This window comes from Seriola dumerili, unplaced genomic scaffold (genome assembly GCF_002260705.1).
Source record: "Seriola dumerili isolate Sdu_G_001 unplaced genomic scaffold, Sdu_1.0 BDQW01000216.1, whole genome shotgun sequence".
Lineage (NCBI taxonomy): Eukaryota > Metazoa > Chordata > Actinopteri > Carangiformes > Carangidae > Seriola > Seriola dumerili.
The window spans coordinates 4,236,012-4,261,230 of record NW_019174471.1 but is presented as its reverse complement, the minus strand read 5'-3'; the positions used below and the strand labels follow the sequence as shown (position 1 = coordinate 4,261,230).

The window sequence follows — 25,219 nt, the reverse complement described above, 5'->3', positions numbered from 1 at the left end:
GTTCCTGCAGTGGAAACGCGCATAGTTCCTCAAAAGGTTCCTGGTTCCTGGGGAAAGTTCCTGTAGTGGAAACGCGGCTAATGTAAAAGAATTGGTTTGATTGAGCTATTCCATCATTTTTTTGGCATCTGGTTGATTTAAAATAGCATTAAAGTTTGTGTTGATCAGAATCACATTGATAATTAAAAACTTTAATAATGGAAAGCTTTATGTTTTTCTTGATGCCAGTCCTTTGTAATGCTTCCTCTCATACCATCCCTGATTTGCCTCTACAGTGGAGAATGTGAAGGAGGTGCTGAAGCTGAGCGTGGAGCAGAAGGGTGCTCTGGTGCCCACTGGGGAGCTGACTGTTTTCCTAGATGGACTGACTGTCACCGACCAGGAGGAACTGGCACAGCTTACCAACAGCAATGCCGCAAATGGCACCAGTGAGCACAGTATTTTTGTTAGGAGTGGGCAATGGTTGGGTTGTCAGTTTTAAGGACCTTGTTTAACCAGTAAACAACAATCAACTGGGACAAGGAGAGAAAAATGCCACAAAAACATGCATACAGATACAAAACTCTGGTCAACTATCACATAAACCTATTTGTTAGAATGAATTCACTAAATATACACTTGCACATGAATTCTGCAAACACATTGCAAAAACATTTTTTTCTCCCAATTCTTCCCAGAAGTCCAACAGAATGGTGATGCCATCCACGAAAATGGAGACTCATCGTCCTCTTCCTCAAGGGCTGCCAACAGGTAAACAAACTACATGAACCAACCATTTGGTTGCTCCAAATATTTCATGAGGAAGAAGATTCTGTCTACTTCCCTTTTTGTGTGCCCTGTATGAACACATGGCCTTCTTTACATTACTGTCAATACTCGTAGTCTAATGTCTTCCACTAGTTCTTTTAAAAAGGCTTTTGATAGTTTTTTAACCTCCTTTCTGTGTCTTGTCCCTGTGTCCTTTCTCCTGCTTTACGTTCTACCGGCTGGCACCACTGGTGCCAATTTTTATCATCTGTCACACAGTAAAAGTGCCATTCAATGAGGCTAACAGGGTTTTTATTGGAATGGCTGCCTGGCTCCTCTCTGCATTGCAGTTACTGAGAGGACTGCAAGACACAAGCAGGGGGATATTTAAAACTTAATAGTGTTTCCCCTCCCTGGAAGTTCCCCAAGTGTTTGAACGCTCAGCCAGATAAGAGAGGTAGCCAGCTGAGGGACATTTGTGGTGGTGAGACAAATGTTTTCCTTATTGTTGCCTAAATAATGAAACATAAAACACTATTGCTTATCCGTATTAAACATATTTATTTCAGTGAATGCAAACAAATACACATATTACTAATAATCAAAAAAAAAACTTTCCATCAATTAACTTTTAATTAATGTATCGATTGTGCATATCTTGTTGGCAATCCAAGCATGTTTACTACTAAATGTGTCAAAAACTCATCATCAGTCTGTGTTCAAATCTGAACATTTGGTTTCAGCTCTCAGGTTTTTTATATATAACAACATATTCATGAGTAAATGTGCAACAATCAAGGGAAAAGATTTTTTATGAAAAAAATGTCTTAGATAATATTTATTAAGAGTTTAACAGAAAGAAACCCTGCTAATCTGCTCGATCTGGAATGTGTGGGTGTAGTTTGATCAGATTTGATTGACAGTACTAGCAGCACAGCAATGGCAGAATGATAGTTTTCCAGAGTTGTCAATCTTGAGTATAAATTGCTTCTGATTAGCCTTAAAATTGTGGATAAAACAGCATTTGTTTCAATGCAGTGCTATTTCCCGTCCGAACACAATTTTAGCCTCACTGCTCCTTCCCCGAACTGTGACTTCACTCGCAGCATATGGAAGGTGGCCAAACACAGTTAGTCGGCAATTTAGCTAGGAGCAGATGCTTAGGGATCCCTCTGACCTACTTCTTTCCATTTGTATCTCTTTGTCTCTTTAACTTGTTGTCCTTCATGATCTTACATCACAGTTCTGCAGCAATGTGTTTTCTGGCAGACTTCCCACCATTACCTCTCATATCTTTTCTGTTCAACTCTTTCATGCTACCTTGATTTGTTTATTTTTCTCTTCTGAAATCTTTACTTCCTGAGTCTTACTCACTTTGCCTGTGCCTTGATTTCAATTTTTTGTTTGTTTTTAGTCAGCTTTGCTTTGTTGCATTTCCCTCCTTTCTTTCCCTCCATTCCAGTTAGCTTGTGTGTCTACTGTTTCTCACACCATCGAGCAGGGAGACCCTTCCTGTGGAGTCAGAGGTGCCAGGTATCGGAGCCTGTTAAAACACTTAATACTGGCCTCCAAGCTGGCTGCAGGAGTATGATGTTGTGTTTGGTTCAAACTGTGTGTGTGTTTCTACTAACGGAATTTCAATAACTGCTCATCTATGTTGTCCTTGTACCTCATTTTTCTCCCTGCGTCAGATTTCAATACTAAAGCAGCAAGTCCAGTTGCCTTTGACTTAGTATTTGTAATTAACCCATTAATATTTAAACATAAATACTGGGCTCTACATTTAAATTTAAACTGGGCAGATTTGGTGGGAAATTTGCTGGTATCACTTCCTGTGCAGTGTGTCTTACTGGACATTGAGTATTAGTATGGTTAGAGCTTCTATGGTTAGCGGCTGAGTCGTAAAAACCAACATTCTTTGGAGTTGTCTGCACTTGTGATCCTTTCTTCTCTGTGATCTACTTCCTTTCTTTCTTCTCTTCTTCTTGGTTGCTTACCTGCTGATTTGCCGTTTTTTGTTATTACTTCATGCCTAGACAAAGCCTTATCTTGAGTCATATGGCAGATCTCTTATTTGTCTCAGTGTGTGCATGTCTGTGGCACCGACTGAACTCTCCTGCCTCACAAAAGGGCCCCTTCAGCTGTGCCCATTACATCACCACACCACCCCATTATGTCCCGTCCTTACCCCTACAAGACAATAGTGTCAGTGTCACAAGTGAGTCTTTTATCTGACACTCCCACAATGAGTGGAAGCAGCACACATTTAGCTCACTCTGAGTAATCCCTGTAAAACAAATTGATCCCATGCCTGTTGTGGGCCAGTAGTAAAAACAAAAGTTTTTATTACTGGCTACTGGGTTTTGTTCTTAGAATATACATTTTTTTTAGTTTTAGTATAACTGTAAACACATAAATTGTGTCTTATGTATAATGTATAGGTTTATAAGTTGTTAGTTAATTAAGGAATGGTTGTGTTTTCTCCTAAAGCACAGTGAATGGTACAGACTTGGGGCCAAGGTCAGATTCCTGTTCGGCCTCCAATGGTGTGGATGGTGAGGTGCCTTCAAGCTCCTGCAGCCCTGCCCTTGGTCATGTCGTCAATGGAGATGCCACACCCAACTCCACCCCAGTCCACCAACCCTCAGACAGTGACACAGAGAGCAGGACAGGTGAGTTTGCATGATTACTATAGTGTGTGAATTACAGTAACTTAAGAGGGTTAAAATAAAATCTTAGTTCTCAGATTTGAAAAGTGTGTTCATGACAATGCTGTTCAATGCTTTATTGTGCTTTTCTCGTTTACATTTAATCCCCTTTTGAGTGGTAGTATTGTTGGGTATGATTCACTTGAGAACTGGACAAAATATTAACTGAATGTATATGATGAGCTGCTAGGCTCATGTCAAAGATGGAATCATGCAAGTCCTTATCAGAGCATCTCAGTAATACATGTGTATATTTCTAGCAGGTATTCATTGTGTTGCCTGGGCAGGGCTCAGTTCTTCATGGTTCACTCAGTGAACAGTAGAGAAGAACAGTAGATTCATTTTCATTAAGTGAGCACTGTTATCTCTGCTGCTGTCAGCGCCTCTGTCGAAAACTCCCTGGACAGAAGGGGAAAAAACGCAGAGTGCAGTGTACTGGGGATGGCAGGCAGAACACCAATAGCATGCTGAGCTTACACCGAGCTGCGGTTGAATAAAGAATATTAATTCTTTATTCGTATGCCTAGATGGGTTGTCACAATTTGAAAAGTTCAAAGTCCAAAATACTTCCATACACAACTTCTCACATGGTTTGATGTCATGATACATTATGAATATAAATTTATTTTCCCATATTTGAAAGTACAGTTCAAATTCTAAATAAAAAGTGACTGCCCTACAAAACATCCACTCTTTGGTGAACAGCTGTTTGTTGCATTGAACAAACAATTAAAGAGTTCTGTAGGCTAGGCTGTTGGTGCAGAGACCAAGCTATAGTTTGTTTTTCCGATACTACTTTCAAGTTCAAAAGTTCAATATCCATTTCAACCCTTTGTCAGTGGAAATGTTTACATTCACAGAGACACAAATGCATGTGAACATATGTAGATTCCTAGACTACATGACTATTGGGCACTTGTTTTAAAATCAGCCATTTAAAAGGCAATTTTTGCTTTGAGACCTACTGACCTCAAGTCATGGATGGAGAAAGAGTCTCGACCATGCATTTAAACAGCACCATTGTCTTTCTCTGAATTGCCTGCAGTCAACGGGGAGTCTTGTGATGTTGCTCTTGGGCCATCATCTGTGACAGCAGGTGATGTGCTGTCCCCTGCAGATGACCACGAGGACTGCAGTCAAGATGCCGTCCTGCCAGACTCTGTCACAGCACCAAATAGCACATCTCAACCCCCGCCACCCTCCACACTGACTCCAGCCTCCACTTCTGCTGCTAAGCCTCCTGACGGCACCGCTGCTGCTTCCTCCACAATCACCTCCTCAGCCCAGGGGGCTGCCACCCCCACCACCACCCCCACCACCACCACCACCACCACCACGACAACCTCCTCATCATCGTCCTCTTCCTCCCCAGCACAGGGAGAGGCAAATGCTTCAGGAGCTGGTGGTGGTAACAGTAGTAGCAGTGCAACTGTAACTACAGATGGGGCCAAGCCCAGACAACAGGCCCCCAATGCTGGAGCCTCAGATCCTCTTCCACCAGGGTAAAAATCACCATCAGCTGCTTATTTTCTGCATTCCCTGTTTAATATCACACATATTTTCAAACCTATTATTATATCATGAGGTATTTACCTTAAAGCGACACTTCAGCCAAAATCTTTTGAGTATAAAACACACACGCACTCATATTTCACTATTATATAGCAATCGTGCACAGCCTTATGAAGCTTTTTTTGTTATTGTTGTGGATTGTTTTTAGATGGGAGCAGAGGAAAGACCCGCATGGGAGAACGTACTATGTAGACCACAACACCAGGACTACCACCTGGGAAAGACCACAGCCACTACCACCGGGGTGATTATCTGTCTTTCACTCCTTTAGCCGCTTTCAGACTACAATCTCTAACTTAACCAGGTTCATCTTTCTGTTTTAAACTCTGGCTTTTTGCCTACAAACAGACATAGGTAACCTTAACACCCTATTTACACAAGATGGCTTTCAACCATGTCTGCCACTAAACAAAAATTGTTGTAAACCAATGGTTTGGTTGGATGGTTTCAGTTTACATTTCTTGCACTTGCATTCGGTCTTCATAGATTAACACAGCTGATACCACATGATGAAATGTCCTGATATATAAATCTAACCAAAGTGCCAAAGGCAGAGAGTTCCATGAAGTAGGGTGGTGTTTTCTTAGGACACTCAGGAATTTGTTCAGTTTCAGTGAGAGTTATTATTTGGTGAATATCCTCAAGCAGAACAAAGTTACTGAACTTTGAATTAATTGTGTCCATTTAGAAGTTGTCCCCCCAGGTTCTTTTAATTGTTTTGGATTGAATGAGTAAGTGTCAGGTTGGAAGTGAACCTTTGACTTTCCTTGCTGGACTAGCCACCTGCTTACAAGCCTGTGTTTGTGTGTCTCTGTTAATTGTACCATCCATCTCCCTCACTGTGCCAGCTGGGAGCGCCGAGTGGATGACCGGGGCAGGATCTATTATGTGGACCATAACACCCGCACCACCACATGGCAGCGTCCCACTATGGAATCAGTCCGCAACTTTGAGCAGTGGCAGAGCCAACGCAGCCAACTGCAGGGAGCTATGCACCAGTTTAACCAGAGATACCTCTACTCTGTAAGACCATCCTCACCACACCTTTTAATCACTGTTTTGTTTTTTTTATTTATACCTGTAAAAGTTTTTCAACCTATGAATTTAGTTAGTCAACATTCTTACTCTTTACTTTTTAGTTTAACACCACCGACGTGATACAGTTCATACTAGCATTCCATATACTTCTTTCAAGCAATGGAAACATCTCCTCATTCAAAAGAGCAGCCACACTAGTACATGCTGAAAAAACAAACAACTTAATCGATAGAATGAAACAGAACTATAATTTTGGTCAGTGAAGAGTGAATAGCAAGAACAGCAATCAGGTAAACTTGTTTTATCCTCCAAGTTTGGTGTCAGCAAATAAGAGTAAGTAAGTTGATGTGCATCTCTCTCTCTCTCTGTCTGTCTTTAGCCACAAGTACATGCAGTGAAATTCTGGGTTCTGAAATTAATGATTTCATAACACAGAGTGTGTTTGAATGTGTGTGTGTGTGCGTGTGTGTGCCTTTATCAGTTGTAAAGTAATATACTGACATTTACTGCTGTATTGAAAGAGTAGTCCATAGAAATTATCACAAATGAAGACTGTTTGGTTTTGCAATCTTAAAATCAGTGTATAGTAAATGTGAGTTAAAGGTGTGTCGCTGATGTAACCAGCTACAGCTTGAAGCGACGTTGAGGACTTAAAATATATTGAAAATTGTTTTAAAAGGAAGGCAGGATTCCTGTATATACCCAATGCAAAACTGCAGTCCTTTCTCTGTGAACCTTGTGCATTATTGAGTCACCTGACCACACTGGATCGTTCCAGCTGTTCGCTTTTATCAACTCATCAACTTTTAAAGTGTGCATTTAGCTCAGACCATTCCACAATATGTACCCAGTCCTACAGAAAACAGATCTTTGGCTCTGACCGAAAAAGAATTTTAAGGATCTTTAAAATCCTCTGATCTAAGTGATCACTTTTCCTTTCCTCTGCAGTCTGTACTGGCTCAGATATTGGGCCTAATATTACAGTCAAGAACTCTTCTGCCATTTTCTAGAGTTCTGAAATGGCTCAGTTGACTTCTTGAGGAATTTAAAGGTACCCCTTTAAAAGAACCTGGTTTTTGCATATGTAGCCTTATAATTACATATATTTGATATAAGCCATAGCACATACTACGATAACTAACTCAAGCAAATTTCAGAAATTCAAACATTACAAAATGCTGTAGTAATGTATAGATTAAATTGGCCAATACTGTAAATGGTAATGTCCTCGATTTTATTTTCTCTCCTAATTGGCAGGGGTAACCAAGTCGTTGTCATGATGATCTTAGAAATCATAGGACCAACCTCTGGTTCTAATCTTTCTCTGGGTGTATTTGTTTTGCAACCCTACTCACTCAACACACTGTTTGGCATCTAGCTCACCTCATTTAGCCCGAAGGTGAGAAGTTTACCTCGACAGGGTTTCAAATGCACAACCCAGCCTCTGCCTTAATCTGGTTATCTTTGTGAGGGTCCCCCTCCCAAGTCTTTGATCTGAATGGTGATGTCATCTTCATTGATGATGATTAGCTTACAACACAAATCAAAAGGCAGACACCTGGAAACTACTGAGCAGTAACCAGCCACAGAGGCCTTCTTGCCAACACATCAAAACGGGTTTATTTTTATTATTATTGTTCAATCTTCCTGTTGCAGATTTTTTTTTTTTTTTTTACATTTATTTTTGAACATTTTTTAATATCCTACATATTTGGAATATTTTTGAGAAGAGTGGGGTCTTCCTGGTGATTTCTGAATGGAGGTCTATGTGTGCATCCCTCATTTCCAGGCATCCATGATGTCTGCTGAGAACGACCCTCTTGGCCCGCTACCTCCTGGCTGGGGTGAGTTCACATTCTCTCTTCTCAATCCTATTCACATTTCCACATTGTGTCAGTATGTACTGTATTTGAAGTAAGAAACTACAGAAATGTATCGGTATGCATCATACCTATGTTCAAGCCAAAAATGTGTGTTAATGTAAAATATGAGTAGCAATGCTTTGTGATACTGTTTTAAGTTGTATCAGCGTCATTCTGAATGTTTCCTACAGTCTCCTCTCAACCGCTGTTCACAAGGATGACAGCTTGTTGAACAACTGTGTTTATAGCATGAGTCAGCACTGGTGATAATCAGACATGTGTTGCCACATAGCATCCATTCTGTCTATTAAGCTACAGATTCCTGTGTTTGCTTTTATCAACTTTAGAGAGACGTGTGGACTCCAATGACCGGGTGTACTTTGTAAACCATAACACCAAGACAACACAGTGGGAGGACCCCCGAACCCAAGGGTGAGCTCAAAGAAACCATAATAGAAAATAAATGGAGACTGTATTGTCCACACACGGTCTCATTGTAGTAAAGTAAGAGAGTACTTGAAACACATAAAATGCATGTGGTGTATATTGTACATCATTACTCACAGAAGCCTGTGTGAGTACAGTGAACTGGCTAATCCATTGTTAATTTTATGGAATTAAACAGGAGGAGGGAATGTATAATTACAGATCATAATTTTAATGTGAAAGATCATCTCTTGGTTAATAGGCTTTTTCCTGTCCTGCACCAAATTGATATCATACAGCTCTCTCTCTGTTCTCTCTTACCAGTGACGTAGTGGCCTCAAACTGTTTGGTTAAATTAGACTATTAAAAGTCAAGATGCTCCTGCTTAAACCAGTATTGACACTTCTAGGATGTGTTCACTGATGCCACAATAGTAAGGCTTCTTTAAAAGATGCATATACAGTGTGTTAGCTGAAATTTCAGTTTACTTTCTAGACCTCAATCACTGATTAATCCATTCAGTCCTTTAACTTTTAGGTAGCTATTATTAAGATTAATTGCTTGATAACGTTATTAAGTTGAATATATATATATATATATATATATATACATATATATATATACAAGAAATATAAAGAAATTCAGTGAGTGAACTGAATGGGTGTTAGAGGGTAGGTGATGGTTTCAGTGAAGCACATTCAGATAAAAAATATTTTCTTTCACAATCCCTCTTGTGTTTTGATTTGTCAAAAGGTAAATCTGTCATGGGAAGCACATCCAAATCAACATCAGCGTCAAATTAGCTATGCAACAGTTTTACAATAGTTACATGACCTCTATCAGGAGCCATTGAATACACTCTTGAGGCCAATGTTTACAGTAATTTTCTAGCATATTATACAGCAGTTCATGATCCTCAGGGACAGAGCAACCTATTATCATCAAAGCAATTTTAAGTAATTTGTCCACCCTCCATGAATACCAGAAAACCCATTATTCCACCATCATTCAGCCATAATACTACAATTAATTTGTTGTTGAATTTGTTTCAGGCTGAAATGAGGTCTGAATTGTAAGATTTGTTTCAATTTATCAATAATACATCATCCTATGGTAACATTTTATGACAAGGACAGGCTTTGTACAAGTTGGTCCATCGTATAACTTCTCAAAATATGATGTCCTCATTTTTACTTACGCAGAATTTTCAGAAAAAACGTATATTTTCACACGTTACACCGAGGGTAATGCTGATATGTAAGATTTTGTTTACTAAGGTTTTATGTCGTAGCAAAGATCAGAGCTGGCTGTGTTTGTTTTTTAAGTGTCCCCTGCTTGTCTGAGTTTAACAAGTGTAGCAAGTATAGTTTCACATAAACAAGTTCATGTCCCAGTAGGGGTGGTGAATTCTGTTTCTGATGTTACTTCCAGTCTTCTCAGTGTTGTGTTGCAATGAAATGTTGTTTACGTGTGGTGAATTTGGGTTTTGTCCTTGGACATACTTTCCATGTTAAACACTTATCCGTCCATTTGTATGATTGGTCTGTGTGTGTGTACGTGTGTAGGCTACAAAATGAGGATCCTCTGCCTGAAGGTTGGGAGATCCGGTACACAAGGGAAGGGGTTCGCTACTTTGTAGATCACAACACCCGGACCACCACTTTCAGCGACCCCCGCACTGGAAAGTCCTCCGTGTAAGAACACATTTTAAAATAATGTACTTGTTCATCTTCATGTGTTATGTTAAATGCTACATGAAGCCATGCTAGAAGCAAATGTTAACTTCATGGAAACATGACCATATTACACATGTCACATTTTCTTCATCATATGGTGAAGATGCAACTATTTACTGTAGAAAAAGCTTCTTTTCCATTGCATCTGTCAGCTTATACTTATAACCTTTTTGTTCGTCTCAGCACCAAAGGCCCTCAGATTGCTTATGAGCGCAGCTTCCGATGGAAGCTTGCCCATTTTCGCTACTTGTGCCAGGTAGGTGACTTCTTTCTACTCCTCCATCAATCAGTCTCTTGCCCTCTATCACAAATCTTAATCTTGTTTTTGCATGCGCTAATGTTTTGTCCCATCTGTCCTCAGTCCAATGCTCTCCCTAGCCATGTGAAGATCACTGTCTCCAGACAGACGTTGTTTGAAGACTCTTTCCAACAAGTAAGAGTCATGATTTATTATATTCAAAACTACTATATCAGTCCCTCCAGAATGTCGTGATATTGCGATCGCAATAATTACTACAAATTCAACCAATCCCTTTTAATTCTGTGCAACCTTTTTGTCCAATCACCGCAACCTTCCCGCAAATTTGACCAATCAGCATAGTTTCCCATGAGTTAAACCAATAATACCAGTCCCTGGTGGGGGGACTCAAAACCTATTCAAATAAAGATTATTTTGTTAGAATTTTTTTAATTCTGAACCTCTTTGGTTGCTTAGAACAGGGCAGATCTATTCTCACTCAAGTTGCATTTGATTTTTAATGAATTACACAAAAACATATAGCAACAATTTTTGCAATTTTTATTTGCTCCCGCAGTTTCGTTGCAAAAAAACAAAACAATGTAAAAACATCGCATCATGCAATTTTTTTTAGAAAGGCTGCCATGAAATCAGGCATTTTAGCCCGCAACAATGCCAAAAAAAAAAGCCTGCGATATCTCGGAGGGACTGCTCAAAACCTTCATACCATCATTGTGCCTGTGTCACTTGCTGATGTTGTGTTGTAGCTGATCTTGTGTGTTCTCTTTGTTATGTAGATTATGGCTCTCAAGCCGTATGACTTGAGGAGGAGACTCTACGTCATCTTCAGAGGCGAAGAGGGTCTTGACTATGGTGGCTTAGCCCGGTAATACAGACAATAAAAATAGTTTGATGTTCATTTTTCTTGTGCAAACTAGCTTTTTGGAAAATGTAAACAGTAATTGATCATGTGTACCCCCCCCCTTCTTTCCATCTTTCCCCCCTTTCATTTCCTTCTCTCTTTCTATTCTAATCCCTACACTCATCATACCCTCTCTTATCTTGTCGTCTTCCCCTGCCCCTGTTTGTCACACACCTCACTCTTCAGAGAGTGGTTCTTCCTGTTGTCCCATGAAGTGCTGAACCCCATGTATTGTCTGTTTGAGTACGCCGGCAAGAGCAACTACTGTCTGCAGATCAACCCAGCCTCAGCTATCAACCCGGACCACCTCTCCTACTTCTGCTTCATAGGCCGCTTCATTGCAATGGCAAGTTTAAATACTGCAAACACAATAAGTGAAACAGGCTGATTTTTACTTCAAATATGTTCAATGTGTTCACCGAACACCAATCGATCAATGCTGAAACAAAAACAAGTTAAGGTTTATGTCATTACAAACACAAATACACTGCAAGATTGTTCATAATCTGTATGTGTCCATATCTTCAGGTTGACCAGCATAGTAAAATGCACATTTGTTTCTTTGTTTCTGCAGGCACTTTTCCACGGCAAGTTTATCGATACAGGCTTCTCTCTGCCTTTCTATAAACGCATGCTGAACAAGAAGCTCATCCTCAAAGATCTCGAGTCCATTGACCCAGAGTTCTACAACTCACTCATATGGATCAGGTATTTTGTCTACATAGCCTTCACTGATCTCATGTGTAATCAGTTGACAGCAGAGGCACAGCTCGAAAATGAACATCTTTGAATACCGTGAGCACATCCTGACTTCACGTTACCATGAAGCTTTCAAGAGGAAAAAGCCAGTTTTATTGTTGATTTGATAGTTTTAAATGTCACAGCACTTCACTCTGAGTGGAGCTTTTGATTAAAGAGCCAATATGTGTATTCTTAATTGGATTATCCAGAGCGTTTCCCCTGGTCTTCTTTGCTCAGGTAATCTCTTAAATTCCCTTGACCCCCACTTGGAGAACCATTGTCGTTGGGTGCTGTCACACTTAACCTGTTGATTCTCTTTAAAGAAACTCTTTGATAAGCCTGCTTTTAATCTGATTCATTTAGGTCGATAAAAGAAGCGCAGCCTAATGTTTACAAGCTTTGCTTCCTTCATATTACATCTGTGTGAACCTTAAACAGACCAGAACCAAAAGGCAACAATGCTTTATCATTTTCTTTGGTCTGCACCACAAAACCCAACATGCAGCTGTGAATAAACCTCTAGACAAGACAAGTCACTTGTGTCTATATAACCCAAAATCTCAAATATGTCTTAGAGGATTGTACAAGCTGTACATCATAGAACACCCTCTGTCCTTTTGATCTGAATTGGAAAATCTCCACAATAAAACACATTTAACTGGAAAAAAAGGAGAATCTTCAGGAAGAGCATCAGAGAATAAATACCTCGTCCAGTATGGACAGACACGTGTTGGCAATAAAACAACATTTTGGAGAAACAGAATGACAAGATTAAATACATAAAGTTCATAACATCTAATACCAAGTAAATATTTATGGTAATAAGTTTAAAGCAAAGTGTTTGGAGTGAGGACTATGGGAAACCTCAACCTCAAAGAGAGCAGACTACACATACATACAAGAGGCAGCTCAAGAATACTAGAGCTGCTGGGAGGAGATGACTCTGTTAGTTGCAGATAAGACATGATGCAACAACAGAAACAAAGGCCGGCTGAGTCTCCAGCACAGACACGTTACTCACATTAATAATTCTTTTTGCACCAATGAGCTGTCCACTCTCTATTATTCTGTGACAGCAACATGATCTCATGTCTCCTCAGGGACAATAACATTGAAGAGTGTGGTCTGGAGATGTACTTCTCTGTAGACATGGAGATCTTGGGGAAAATCACCTCTCATGACCTCAAACCCGATGGCGCCAATGTCCTGGTTACTGAGGAGAACAAGGAGGAGTATATCAGGTTTAGTATAACCACAGTTTTATCATAACAGCAGTAATATCTGGCCCCTAAATATCATTTCATGTTGTTTTTGAAACTTACAATGCACATTTTTGCTGTGTGGCTTGCAGTCTAATGGCCGAATGGAGGTTCTCCCGTGGGGTAGAAGGTCAGACCAAAGCTTTCCTGGATGGTTTCAACGAGGTGGTTCCACTTCAGTGGCTCCAGTACTTTGACGAAAAGGAGCTGGAGGTGAGCAGTCATCCAATACACAAATAACTACCCCACTCCACAGAGGTTTAACTAATTATTCATTACTTAAATGAAATAACAAGGGTTTGTGTAGAGAAGCAAATTTCTGTCTTTTAACTGTTGTGTGTGAATTCCAGCATTGACATATGTTTCTGGTTTTGTTTGTGTGCCCTGTTTTCTGCATGTCATCTATGTTCTCGTGTGTGTGTGTGTGTGTGTGTGTGTGTGTGTGTGTGTGTGTGTGTGTGTGTGTGTGTGTGTAGTGTGTGTGTGTGTGTGTGTGTGTGTGTGTGTGTGTGTGTGTGTGTGTGTGTGTGTGTGTCAGGTGATGCTATGTGGCATGCAGGAGGTGGACCTGCAGGACTGGCAGAGGAACACAGTGTACCGACACTACACCAGGAACAGCAAACAGATCATCTGGTTCTGGCAGGTAAAGTCACAACAACACACACTTTGTTTCTTTTTCTCCTTACCACCTTATATTTATGAAGGAGAGGAACAGAATATTTCAATAGCATGTAAGTTTATCTGGCTCGTAGTGTGTCTGATATTGGCAGGTTGCTGGTCAGTAGTGTGTGGTCACTGATCAGTGCGTGTGCTGTCTCTTCCTCCCCTGCAGCTGGTGAAAGAAGTGGACAATGAAGTGCGACTGCGGCTCATGCAGTTTGTCACTGGAACCTGCAGGCTTCCTCTGGGTGGCTTTGCTGAACTCATGGGTCAGTGACAGACGCACACACAGAGTAACACACTCACCCCTTAATCACTCAGACACCAAGTTTATGTGATACATACTATAGACATATATAGCGCAGAACACAAGTCTTTGAACACTTCCACTTTGTTTGTTCTTTAGACTCTGAGCTGCAGCACAGTCAGTCTGATATACAATAATGGAGGCTGCATGTGAGAAGGTTTACATCAATATAAAAAGGACTGTGTGGGAGATGCAGCTCTTTAAGGGCTTCAGAAGTCACTGGACTGATCCACATGGAGTCAAACAAAACTTATTTAGATAATATATGTAATATTTAGTGTAAAATCCTTGGAAGTCAGTGATTCTCTGTATTTTCCCTGGTGCTGCTTTCTGAGAGCTTCACTGCAGCCTCCTTCAGCTCTTGTTGTGGGTCTCTTTAGTCAGGTCTTAGTCAGCAGGTGGAATCCAGCTCAGACTGAGATCAGGTGACTGACTCAGCCAGTTGAGGAGGTTTACCAGGGGTTTGTATCTTGTGGTCATTGAGAAACTGCACTTTCATATAGTATCCACTATTTTAGTTCTAATTGAATGTGCCTGAGATCAGAATCTGAAGAACAAAAAAAAGCGAAACTGTCAAAAAAGTATTTGGACAGTCTTCTCACTCCTCATTTGCTTTTGCACTGCAGGAAGTAACGGACCCCAGAAGTTCTGCATTGAGAAGGTGGGGAAGGACACGTGGCTTCCTCGGAGCCACACCTGGTGAGTCGAGCACTCTACCGCTGATTCATGGGATTGATTCCTCTCTCACACAGAATGTTGTCCTGATGTTGTTTCAGTATATTACTATTCACAGGGACACAAATTAGTAGTTGAATATAATTCAAATCATATATAATAAATGGACTTAATTGGATGACACAGGATAAAAACATGAGTGATGTTTCACACTGAATTCTCGATCAGTTTTGCCAATGTGTTCCCGTCTCTGTCGTGGGTACAGTGAGATCTCTAGAAAAGTGCATCACAGCAACCACAGTTCATGTAGGAAACTGTTAATAACCCAGGAATAATATGTAATCAAATGTTTTATAATCCATCTTTATACTGACATTTGGTTCTCCCGCTTGGTGTTTACAGTTTTAACCGTCTGGACTTGCCCCCCTACAAAAGCTTTGAACAGCTGAAAGAGAAGCTGCTCTTCGCCATCGAGGAAACAGAAGGATTTGGCCAAGAATAGAGGGAGGAGTCCTCTTGTCTTCTCCCCCTCCCCCATCGCTGTTTATTCAGTCAAACAAACAAACTAAAAAAAATTGCACAAGATAACCACCAATGTATATAAGCTATTTTCTCATCTTAAACCAAATCTTAATTTGCAGCATCATTTTTGCTGCAGTCCTGTTCCCTAGCCCTTATATATTATATGATACCCCATCATGAAATATGCAAGCATTTCAGCATTTTTGCTCCTCTGTTTAAAAACAGAAATCATGGATATTTTTTTTATTTCCTCCCCACTGCTGACTGGCTTTTTAAAATAGACTGAAAGTGTTTTTGAGAGGATTTTATAGTAGAAGCGTAATCTACTTTTAAAGCTCTAGTTCTATAGAGCTTTTAAAAGGCAGGAGCAGTACTGCGGTCTGGTGCCTGAATTTCTTTTTTTCCTGTTGGACCCATAGTAATTGTTGCAATTTTTTGTGTGCTTGCATGGCTGCCTCGGAAGATGAGAAGACTGTCTTCCACCACCCCTCACACACAGACATTTTAGCATGGATCGCTCAGTCTCTAAATTAGCTTTTTTTTTTTTTTTTTTTTTTTTTTTTTTTTTTCTTAAACCATCATCATCTAAAAGGCAAAGTGTTCAGGATGAGCAGATCTGAAGCTGGTGAAGTGGAGAATAACCATCTCATACAGTTTTGCCCTCAATGAGATTGTGGACACCAGCCTAGAGAAAAAAGCATCATCGGATCGTCCTGTTTGGATGAAGACTCTGCTGTGAAGTTCCTGGACTAAAGCTTCTATATCAGAAATCAAAAGGAACACGAGGATGAAAAGGAAAATATTCTAAATTGAAGTAGAAGAGTGTGTGTGTGTGTGTGTGTGTGTGTGTGTGTGTGTGTGTGTGTTGACAGTGGAGCCTGTGGTTAGTAGTTCAGATATTCAGGCCAGAGACCATGGGCATGTTCCAGGCCACCTAGACTGCAGCCTGCTGCTTCAGATGGGAAGTGAGAAACAAACAAGAATGACAGAGTTACAGCTTTCATTTAAACATTGAGCTGTTTGGAAAATTGTCACAACAAATAACACAAGATAGAACAGATTCAGTGGCTCAATTGTTCATGTGCGCTTTGCTGATTCTCTCTTGCCTCTTCGAGCTTTGGTCTCGGACTGCAAAGTGTCTCCAGTCTGTGAAGCCTCTGTGGTTCACAGAGCACCAGACATGGTTATGCTTTTTTTGACAACATGCAAACCCCCTTTACTTCAACACCTCAGCTCAAGGTATCACACTAGATAAATACCCTCACAGATTTTAACCATGAATATCGAAGACAACATATGACAAGTGAAAGAATTTCATTCATGGTCATCTACTGTTGTAATAAATTTCAAAGACCTCTCATTCATAAATTCAGATGAATGTACTCCTTTCAGTTCATCTATACATGTACTGAAAGGAGCTTCTCATTTAATACCAACCATGAACTAATCACAACTGAATACAGTGCTGCAGAAATGTTATTATCATGGCCGTAAAAGTTGTTGAATGTCCCATAGACAGTGGTAGTTTAATTTGGTAAATGATCATAAAGTAGATTAGAGGCGCTCCAATAAAAAATTGCTTCTCTTGAATTACTGGAAAGTAGTGTATACAAATGTATACAAACACTGCATGAAGGCAGTACAGAGTCCAGGAAAAATGAAGATTCAACATAAGAAATTTGGGGTTTCTTAAAGTATTAACTGCACCTGTAAATTATTGTTAGAAAATAATTTATGTCTCATATAGTGTGTATCTGCTATTTGGCTGCTCAGTCAACAGTGTGAACACAGCTTAGCTACACAAGATGACAAAATTCAGATCATTGAATTGTGCTGATATGACAAAGCCTTACTTTGATAAAGATCTGTGTATAAATCAGTGAAGTTGAGGCTGTTCGCAGGAAAACAATTAGACTAATTCGCATACAAATAACAATTATAAAGCTCTATTAAAGAGACACTAATGTGCCACACCAGGTAGTTGAAACCTCTCACAGTGAAACTCCTGCAGCCTGCGGTCTGTTTTGAGACTGACACAGCAACAAGCCTGATGATGCACTGCATTGCTGTATGTTGTGTGGTTTTTGTTTTTGCACCTGCTTGTGCCCTTGTCTCTTGCTGATTTTCTTTCCTCAAATGCTTCAGGGTGTGTTTTCAAAATGTCACGTCTAACTCCATCGTTACTAAATGACAACTCTGGTGCTTATTCTTTCAGTCAGTGGTCTCAGCTTAAAAAGAAAAAAAAAAAAAGCTTTGGCAGTGGCAGGCCGTTCTCCTCGTTCTCTCCAGCATTGTTTCCTCAGACCACTGCAAACAGCAAGATGCTTTAAATTTTTTTCAGGAGGAGCTCGTGATTAGTCAAGTTATCAGTTATGTATATAACATGTATTCAGCTGTGTTTGTGGAAGAGCTGCGAGGAGGGACGACCGTATAAAGACGAACATTTACTGTAGCAAAAGGATCCGAGACTTTTAAGAGAAGTCAAAACTGCATAACTGTGCTTCCTTTTGAACAGAAACCTGTAATCAAAGAAAATCAACTGTATGTGAATATTCATTGTATAAAGATAATGAAAGTAAATAAAGTACTTAAATATTATAATTAATTACACAGAGCCGCCACTCCATTGATGGAAATCTGTGATGCCTTTGTTCTTATCAGAAATAGATGGGACGTTTCAGGTTGCCTTCACCGTAGCCAGTAACTAGACTAAACATGACTTGGGCAGGTGTATTCCCTCACAGTGAAGCTGATTGATGACACTGTATATCCGTACAGTACGTGATTGTGCAGAAGGTGACCTCTAACTGTGCCGACTCCGGTTTAGGCCACCTGAAACGCATCCAAACTGTAACATATCGCGTGTAGATATACACTGTAAACACCAACTACACTGTACAGAATGCCCCTTTACTGGAGACTGTGTATAGAAGATTCATTTTTAATCTGCTTTCACCCATTTTAAATGAAGAGAGATGGATTTATGAGATACAAATAAATAAGTGAATAAACCCCCCTCCATGACCACGCTTGCTTTCTTTTTGTTGTGCGAAGCCGCCTGCTCAGGATTTACAAAACCGGTGGAAATTTTTATTCTGTTATGAAAGAAAAATGACATGCTCTGGGTTTATCATTTTTGTTTTAATTGCCTTTGGAAAGAATCATATTTAATAAATGCATCTGACCATCTTTACAGCTGCTTTGAAGTCATTTTAATCTAATCAGTTTGTGTGTGTGACTGTGATGCCAGCAAGAGAATATCTGAATAAAATTCCACTAAAATCCCCTTAATTCCTGGAGAATGTGTTTGAAACCAATCCCACAAAACCACTTATTGAGCGATACACTGTCATTTAGTGACATAACTGCAGTCAGTGGCAACAGAAACCATTGTTCAGTGGAAGATTCATTTGTGGCCAGGAGCTTTCATTTGGTTTACAGGTAGACTTAACTCTCCAGAGTCTCTTTTCACTGGGCAGGAATGGATTAATCAAACAACAAACAAATATGACATTATTTTTATCTGGAAAAACTAGAATTACTGCCTCGCGGCTGTACGCCTCAGCCACTCAGATTAGTTTCAGGTTACATCCCCCTTATCTAGAATCATATAAAATATATATAACCATTTGTGTGCAATTTTGTCATAATTGCCAAGTGATGTCTTGAGTAATGGCTAAAAAGTTTTTTCTTTTCTGTGCCAAATTTGAAGGGATTCCCTTGAGGAGTTCTCGAGATATTGCATTCACAAGGCCAAAACTGTGTTTCATGAGGTCACCACGCCTTTGACCTTTGACCCCTAAAACCTAATAAGTTTGTCCTCAAGTCCAAGTGAATGTTTGTGCCACATTTGAAGCGACTCCCTCGCAGAGTTTGAGCTATTGTATTCACAAGGCCAAAATCATGTTTTGTGAGGTCATCGTGACCTTGACCTTTGACCTTTAGCCACCAAAATCTAATTAGTTCATCCTTGAGTCCTAGTGAATGTTTGTGCCAAATTTAAAGAAGTTCTGTCCAAGTGTCATTGAGATATCGTGTCCGTGAGAATGGGATGGACGGACAACCGGAAAACCTCGGGCTCTTGCTGCGGAGGCATAAAAACTACAGTTTAGTGCAATTTTTCCCCTTAACACACAAAACGTGCTGTTTGCTTGAACAGATACAGTAATCGATTATGTACAGGCATCCTGTACTTGTAGTTATATCGGTTTTAAATTAACAACAAGCTGGATGTTTGGACATAACCTTGTTACCTCAAAAGGCAAGAGTGTCTTCTGTGTGCAAGGTCACTTACAGTTCTACTGTATCAATAATTAATTACAAAATCATACAAAGAAAACGTTTTGTTAGCAATTATTAACAGTCTAAAAGTCCTGAAAGGCTTCATGTTCCACTCAGTGTTAACACAGCTTCATCCGAGCTTCTTTAGGAGGTCAACGGCTTCTTTATGGACCTGCAGAGGAAACACGTATCCAGTAAACCAACTGAGTATGTGCACATCAGCATGTATGACTCATGCATCAAAATTCCCAAAGGTAATTAAAAATCAACCTCGTGTAAACACAGTGAAATCACCTCTTTGTCTTCCAGTGTGTGAGCAGGGTACTCTTTAGCTTTGGTTAACCAGAACAGAGCTTTCTGCTTGTCTTTCATACCCATGTAGGTCTTCCCGAGCATCAGCAGGTTTTTACTGTAGAAGTCAGGATCAACTGAGAATAAATAAAATATGGAGACATTTATGAACAGTGAAGAAAACATTTTCCAGCCAAGACTTCTAGCTGCAGCCAACATTTTTCAGCAACTGCCTCAGTGAGTTGATTAGTATCCAGCATTTTACCCTCTTCAGCCTTCAGGAAGAATGCCAGGGCCTGAAAGGGACAGACAAACATGATTTCATCCACATTTGTAAAGGTGTCAAAGCTGTTTTAACACTGCAGTAAGAGGCAAAACAAAGAAAGAGACAGAAGTATCCTCACCTCCTCGTATGTGGACACAGGTGGTGACGCAAAGATTACAGCCGCCACCTTGCGTTGATACCACGGCAGCTCAGCAAAAGCAAAGCACCTGAGAAAGACATGGATTTCCCTGAATGAAAGCCTTAAAGCTGTTTACAAGCAGTATTTCTAACTGTGTTTGTGTCCTTGGGCTATAACAAACATGTTGAATGCATTTTCTTCCTCATGAAACACCAAGTATTTTGAAGGCAAAATTGTTTACATCCATGGTTGTTAGTTTGCAGCAATCTTATTCGTGGACTCCCCCCCCCCCCCCCCCCCCCCCCCCCCAACACTGCAGCATATGTTGGCACGTTACCTGACGGGAGGTAACGGAGAACCACTCACAGAAAAACGGCTCCACAACACTACTAGAGGTCTTGACTCCACAGAGAACCTTTAAGTGACTTATAGCTCTAATAATAATTGGCTCACTAGTAAGATCTTGGATAAAAGATCTGATATTGCAACTGTTTCAATTAGCATTTGAATTAGTTACACCTGCCAAGTCAAAATGTTGCTGTGAAAAAGGTCCGTCGGAAGGACCTTCATGTCCCCCTCAGGATGAATTGTTGCAGGCTAGTCTCCACTCTTAATATGTTTTTTCTGACATTTTTCTCTTGATTTAATAAAGACATGTAACAGGCCAAACTCACACTGGAGACACTGTTATTACATGGCCAGAGTCTTCAAACCATAAACTACAAACATCCAGTCTTCTGCAGTCTGGATGATGATGATGATGATTGCAGGTCACAGTGGATCGAGGAAGACAGACGTGCAGAGTGGCACAGGAATGGTTTTCTGTTCTTCAGCTCAGAAAACACAACACTTTCTCATGTAGCACTACAATTTGTATTAGTGAACTACTGTCCGATACACAGTAAACAACAGAGTGAAGTCACCTCATACCTCAAACCCTGTGGGTTTTGCTTTAAAAACAGCAACAGTATTATTTCTCCTTCGAACGAACATGTGGTTAAGATTTGATTATTTTTGTTTTTACACACTTTTCCATCTGGTTTACATCCAATTCCGTTTGCTTTCTTTGGGCCTCTAATAGTGACAAACATCTTGTTCATCACCGCCCCCCTGCACCAACAATCAGTCCACTGCCAGCATCAGCTCCCTTTACCTCCGCAAAGTCTTAGAAGAAACACTGAGCTGTCAAATCTAAAACAGACATGTTTATATCCATGTCTGACTTCATGTGCGGAATAAAGCTCTCACCAGTAACCCAGGATGTGTAAGGAAGTGGCATCTTTGGGATTCAGCTCGACGGCTCTCTAGGAAAAAGAAAAATGTTTCACTTCAAAATATAGATAAATGTGACACAGTGATAATAACACATCGACACAAATGTCCTCTCACCTCTAGATGTTCCCTGATGATGTATGAATTTCCTATTTTCACCTTGACTCCCTCGTAATCCCCGACGTCGCTGAGACACACAGCGTACCACTACATCAGGAAAAGGAACAAAGCTGAAGGTTTTTTGTCATAAAGGGCTGATCAACATCCTTCAAGTGGATTCATTTCATTTATTGTTTAAGAAAATAAGGACACACACACACACACACACACACACACACACACACACACACACACACACACACACAATGTTTTAACCTTGTGTGCTGCAAAACACTTGTCATCTTTCTCCAGTGCCCTCTTGGCGTATTCAAAGGCCTCGAACATCAGCTGCTTCTTCCGCTCGGCCTCCATGTTGGGCAGGAGGGACAGGTCCCGAGATGCCCGGGCCAACCTCCACAGGAACTCTGCATCGTCACTGGATGGATACAAGTGTATACAGGTTTATTTAGATGTACTTAGATGTGTGTATGTATTAAATGTTTTACTTTGGTGCCCCCTGGTGGCAGATACAAATGCACTCTACCATCTACCACTCACCTGTCCTTGTACTGCAGCAGCAGTTGGTAGAGTTTCTCGGTCTCTGCACAGCTATACAGGTAGTCAGCCTGCTCCAAAACCTCCTCTGCACAGGCACAAAACAGAACAGCAAATTTAGTCAGAAAACTTTTCTTTTCTTCTTTTTAAAACAGCTGGTAACATGAATTTCTATATATAGAGTTCACATTTTCAAAAACTCTCCACACAGTCAGAATAACAGCAGTCAGAGTGGACATTTCTCTCAGGTAAAATGTATTCAGTCATCACATCCACCAAAACCCCGTGAAATGTTTTCTCACTCAGACTCTGCCACTACTAAACCTCTGTGTTTTGTTGTCTTCTGGTACCAGCTTCTTAAATGTGAAAATTTGTTAGTTTCTGTTTTCTATGATAATTAACTCAAAATATTTTTGACTGATGCTTTAAAAAGAACAAAAACAAAACAACACAACACAACACACACCTGAACGTGTTCACGTGGCCTTCAGAGAATACAAATTAATTTTCACTATTTTCTGACATTTTATTCACTGAACAAATAATCAAATGATTATGGAAAAATAAGTATCAAACTATTATTACAAGTATTGATAATTAAAAGAATTGTTGGTTGCAGCCTCACTGTCCTGTGATGGACTAAGATCACCTAACCTAAAGTTTTCTGTCTGGTAATTACGTCACACACACACACACACACACACACACACACACACACACACACACACACAAAAAAAAGGAACTGATCTTATAAAACAAAAACTTTACAACAAATGAGCAACAACTAAAAATTAAAGCAATTAAAAAGGTCCTGAAACTATTAAAACACTTAGACCGGGCTACAAGATGGACCCGTCAGACTATATTCTACTTTCAAGTGGTGCAAATTACTAATTTTCCATCGATCAACAATGAGGACAGAAAGAGTAAACCTTGGCAGTTGCATGTTTCCCAGTGACTCATCCTTGTATTTTTTACATTTACATTCTGTTGTAAGTTCAAAAGATGACCTCCATGAAAGACATGTACCAGGTGATGAAAGGGGGCAGGTGAGACTGAATCCAGAACAGTTTGAAAGATGTGATGTTTCTCTGTTCTCTCCCAGTTACATACTGGTTTTACAGCCAATCCCAAGATGGAGTCACTTTTCCTTCACCCTTACTCTCCACTCCTCAGCCCCTCAGAGAAACTCTCCTCCTCATGGATGGGTGACAGTATATGATCAGGGTGGATCAGGCTGCAAAAAGATTCTGTCTCTTGATTGAAATACTTAAGTTTCATTAGGTGTACTTGGCATTACTCATGATAAAAAGGCAAAATAAAATTTTTAAAAATGAATTAAATAAAGCCTATTGAAGCAGAGTGCAACATTTGTGATGGATACTATTAAGTAGCATAGTTGAGAATGTAGATAGATATATACTTTATTTATCCCCAGTCCAGTCCCATGTCCAGCATCTCATTAATAGTAATAATAATTAAATTAATAATAAATAAATAAATAAATAAATAATGAACAATACATATAATACAATAAAATTAGTCCAGTTCATGAGCCACTTCCTTTGGCAATAGACAGTGGTGATAAATATTATAATATTGCCTGTTAATGTGTTTTAGGTCAGTGTGTTGTGAGTGACAGTTTTCTTGAGATGTGGATCCCGTGTTTTGGTCGCATTAGTGTCACAGTATTTTGGATGCGAGAGAATCTGTAAAGAGAACTGTGTGAAGAGTCATGAAAACGTTGAGTGCCAACATCTGTATTTGAACAACATCTCCCATGTTGTACAATTTGCCAACTACCTTGTCCTATAGCATGGAGCACGGCTAAACTCTGCATCCGGTTATAAGCTTCATATCCCAGGCAGGAGAGGGCAGGGAGCCCCAGGAGTAAAGCAGCTCTTCCACTCTGCACAGGAAAAAGGAGGTGACGGGTGTTAAAGTGGTTCATGGCTTGCTGGCTGTTATTTACAATGATCAGTCTGAGGTGACCCCAGGTAACCTGGACAGTTTGGAAGCCCGGGGTCACCGCACTGTACAGAGTTTGATCAACTTCAAGTAAAACGCAGTTAAATCATAGACAGTCGTCCTGGTCGTCACACTAACCCTGTTCTGTTTTAGTCCCAGGGTTAAAGCTGCTGCCCTTTCACCTACATAAGCTCAGAAGCAGCGGTTTAGCAAAGCCCTAAACTTCTCTGTGAATCAGGTAAACAGTCTCATGCAGGAAAACAATATCACCGTCTGATATTTACGGCCAGAGCAGCGGCGCTCCTCCTCGAAGTAGTGGTCCAGTAACACCGGTTAGTGCCTCTGACTCCGGCGCCTCTTGCAGTGGACGGGGTCCTGCTCACAAACCTGGTACACGCTCTCCAAGCCATTGAGTCCGAAGTCTAAACACTCAAACATCAGTAACAGCAACGGAATCACTAATTTATAGCAAATACAACCAGGGAGCATTCAAGACCACAAACAGAAAACTGTAAAACAAATAGAAAACTGCAAAAAGACAAGACAAGACAAGAACACACATACTTTATATTTCATTGCCTTAAAATTGTGACTCATGTAGTTACATTTAACACTATCTTTTTCATCTTGATTACTTTTATCCCCCCTTGTTTATTTTTCTATATTGTTGTATCGGTAGTCTTTTAACACAACCCCTCACACACACCATCACATGCACATTGTGTGTGTGACAAATAAATATTTTTTAAAAAGTAATATACATGTTTTTAACTAGACTGTAAGGAGGTCCACAGAGGATTATTAAAAACAAACAGACAAACAGGAGCAGTTTAAACTGGAGCTAACACCGGAAGGTCTTCTAGCGGCTAATATAAATGTTTCATTCTTGAATGCACCCCGGCGAAGTCTGTTCCCTGCAAATGCAGTCGACGGCTT

The 25,219-nt window shown here is 40.2% G+C and overlaps 2 protein-coding genes across 3 annotated transcripts in view; one reads left to right on the top strand and one right to left on the bottom strand.

Moving 5' to 3' along the window:
- The window catches only part of wwp1 (WW domain containing E3 ubiquitin protein ligase 1), a 28,644-nt gene extending 12,684 nt beyond the window's left edge, over positions 1 to 15,960 (top strand). For both annotated transcript variants that reach the window (XM_022754074.1, XM_022754075.1), the window contains exons 6-25: positions 276 to 428; positions 678 to 750; positions 3,238 to 3,419; positions 4,501 to 4,957; positions 5,176 to 5,271; positions 5,876 to 6,050; positions 7,855 to 7,909; positions 8,275 to 8,359; positions 9,919 to 10,047; positions 10,273 to 10,345; positions 10,451 to 10,522; positions 11,125 to 11,213; positions 11,436 to 11,595; positions 11,824 to 11,957; positions 13,091 to 13,231; positions 13,342 to 13,462; positions 13,788 to 13,892; positions 14,082 to 14,178; positions 14,843 to 14,915; positions 15,294 to 15,960. In XM_022754074.1, coding sequence (XP_022609795.1) covers positions 276 to 428; positions 678 to 750; positions 3,238 to 3,419; positions 4,501 to 4,957; positions 5,176 to 5,271; positions 5,876 to 6,050; positions 7,855 to 7,909; positions 8,275 to 8,359; positions 9,919 to 10,047; positions 10,273 to 10,345; positions 10,451 to 10,522; positions 11,125 to 11,213; positions 11,436 to 11,595; positions 11,824 to 11,957; positions 13,091 to 13,231; positions 13,342 to 13,462; positions 13,788 to 13,892; positions 14,082 to 14,178; positions 14,843 to 14,915; positions 15,294 to 15,393 — 2,570 coding nt within the window. In that variant the 3' untranslated portion in view covers positions 15,394 to 15,960. The remainder of the gene's footprint in view (positions 1 to 275; positions 429 to 677; positions 751 to 3,237; positions 3,420 to 4,500; positions 4,958 to 5,175; positions 5,272 to 5,875; positions 6,051 to 7,854; positions 7,910 to 8,274; positions 8,360 to 9,918; positions 10,048 to 10,272; positions 10,346 to 10,450; positions 10,523 to 11,124; positions 11,214 to 11,435; positions 11,596 to 11,823; positions 11,958 to 13,090; positions 13,232 to 13,341; positions 13,463 to 13,787; positions 13,893 to 14,081; positions 14,179 to 14,842; positions 14,916 to 15,293) is intronic.
- Positions 15,961 to 19,138: 3,178 nt separating this feature from the next.
- rmdn1 (regulator of microtubule dynamics 1) lies at positions 19,139 to 24,737 on the bottom strand. The gene is made up of 10 exons (XM_022754073.1): positions 24,568 to 24,737; positions 24,119 to 24,224; positions 22,319 to 22,403; positions 22,037 to 22,196; positions 21,779 to 21,868; positions 21,638 to 21,693; positions 20,390 to 20,477; positions 20,251 to 20,281; positions 19,989 to 20,122; positions 19,139 to 19,866 (listed from the first exon to the last, which is right to left on the bottom strand). The coding sequence occupies exons 1-10, from the start codon at positions 24,691 to 24,693 to the stop codon at positions 19,825 to 19,827; spliced, it is 918 nt and encodes a 305-aa protein (XP_022609794.1). The 5' UTR covers positions 24,694 to 24,737; the 3' UTR covers positions 19,139 to 19,824.
- Between the last annotated feature and the right edge of the window lie 482 nt (positions 24,738 to 25,219).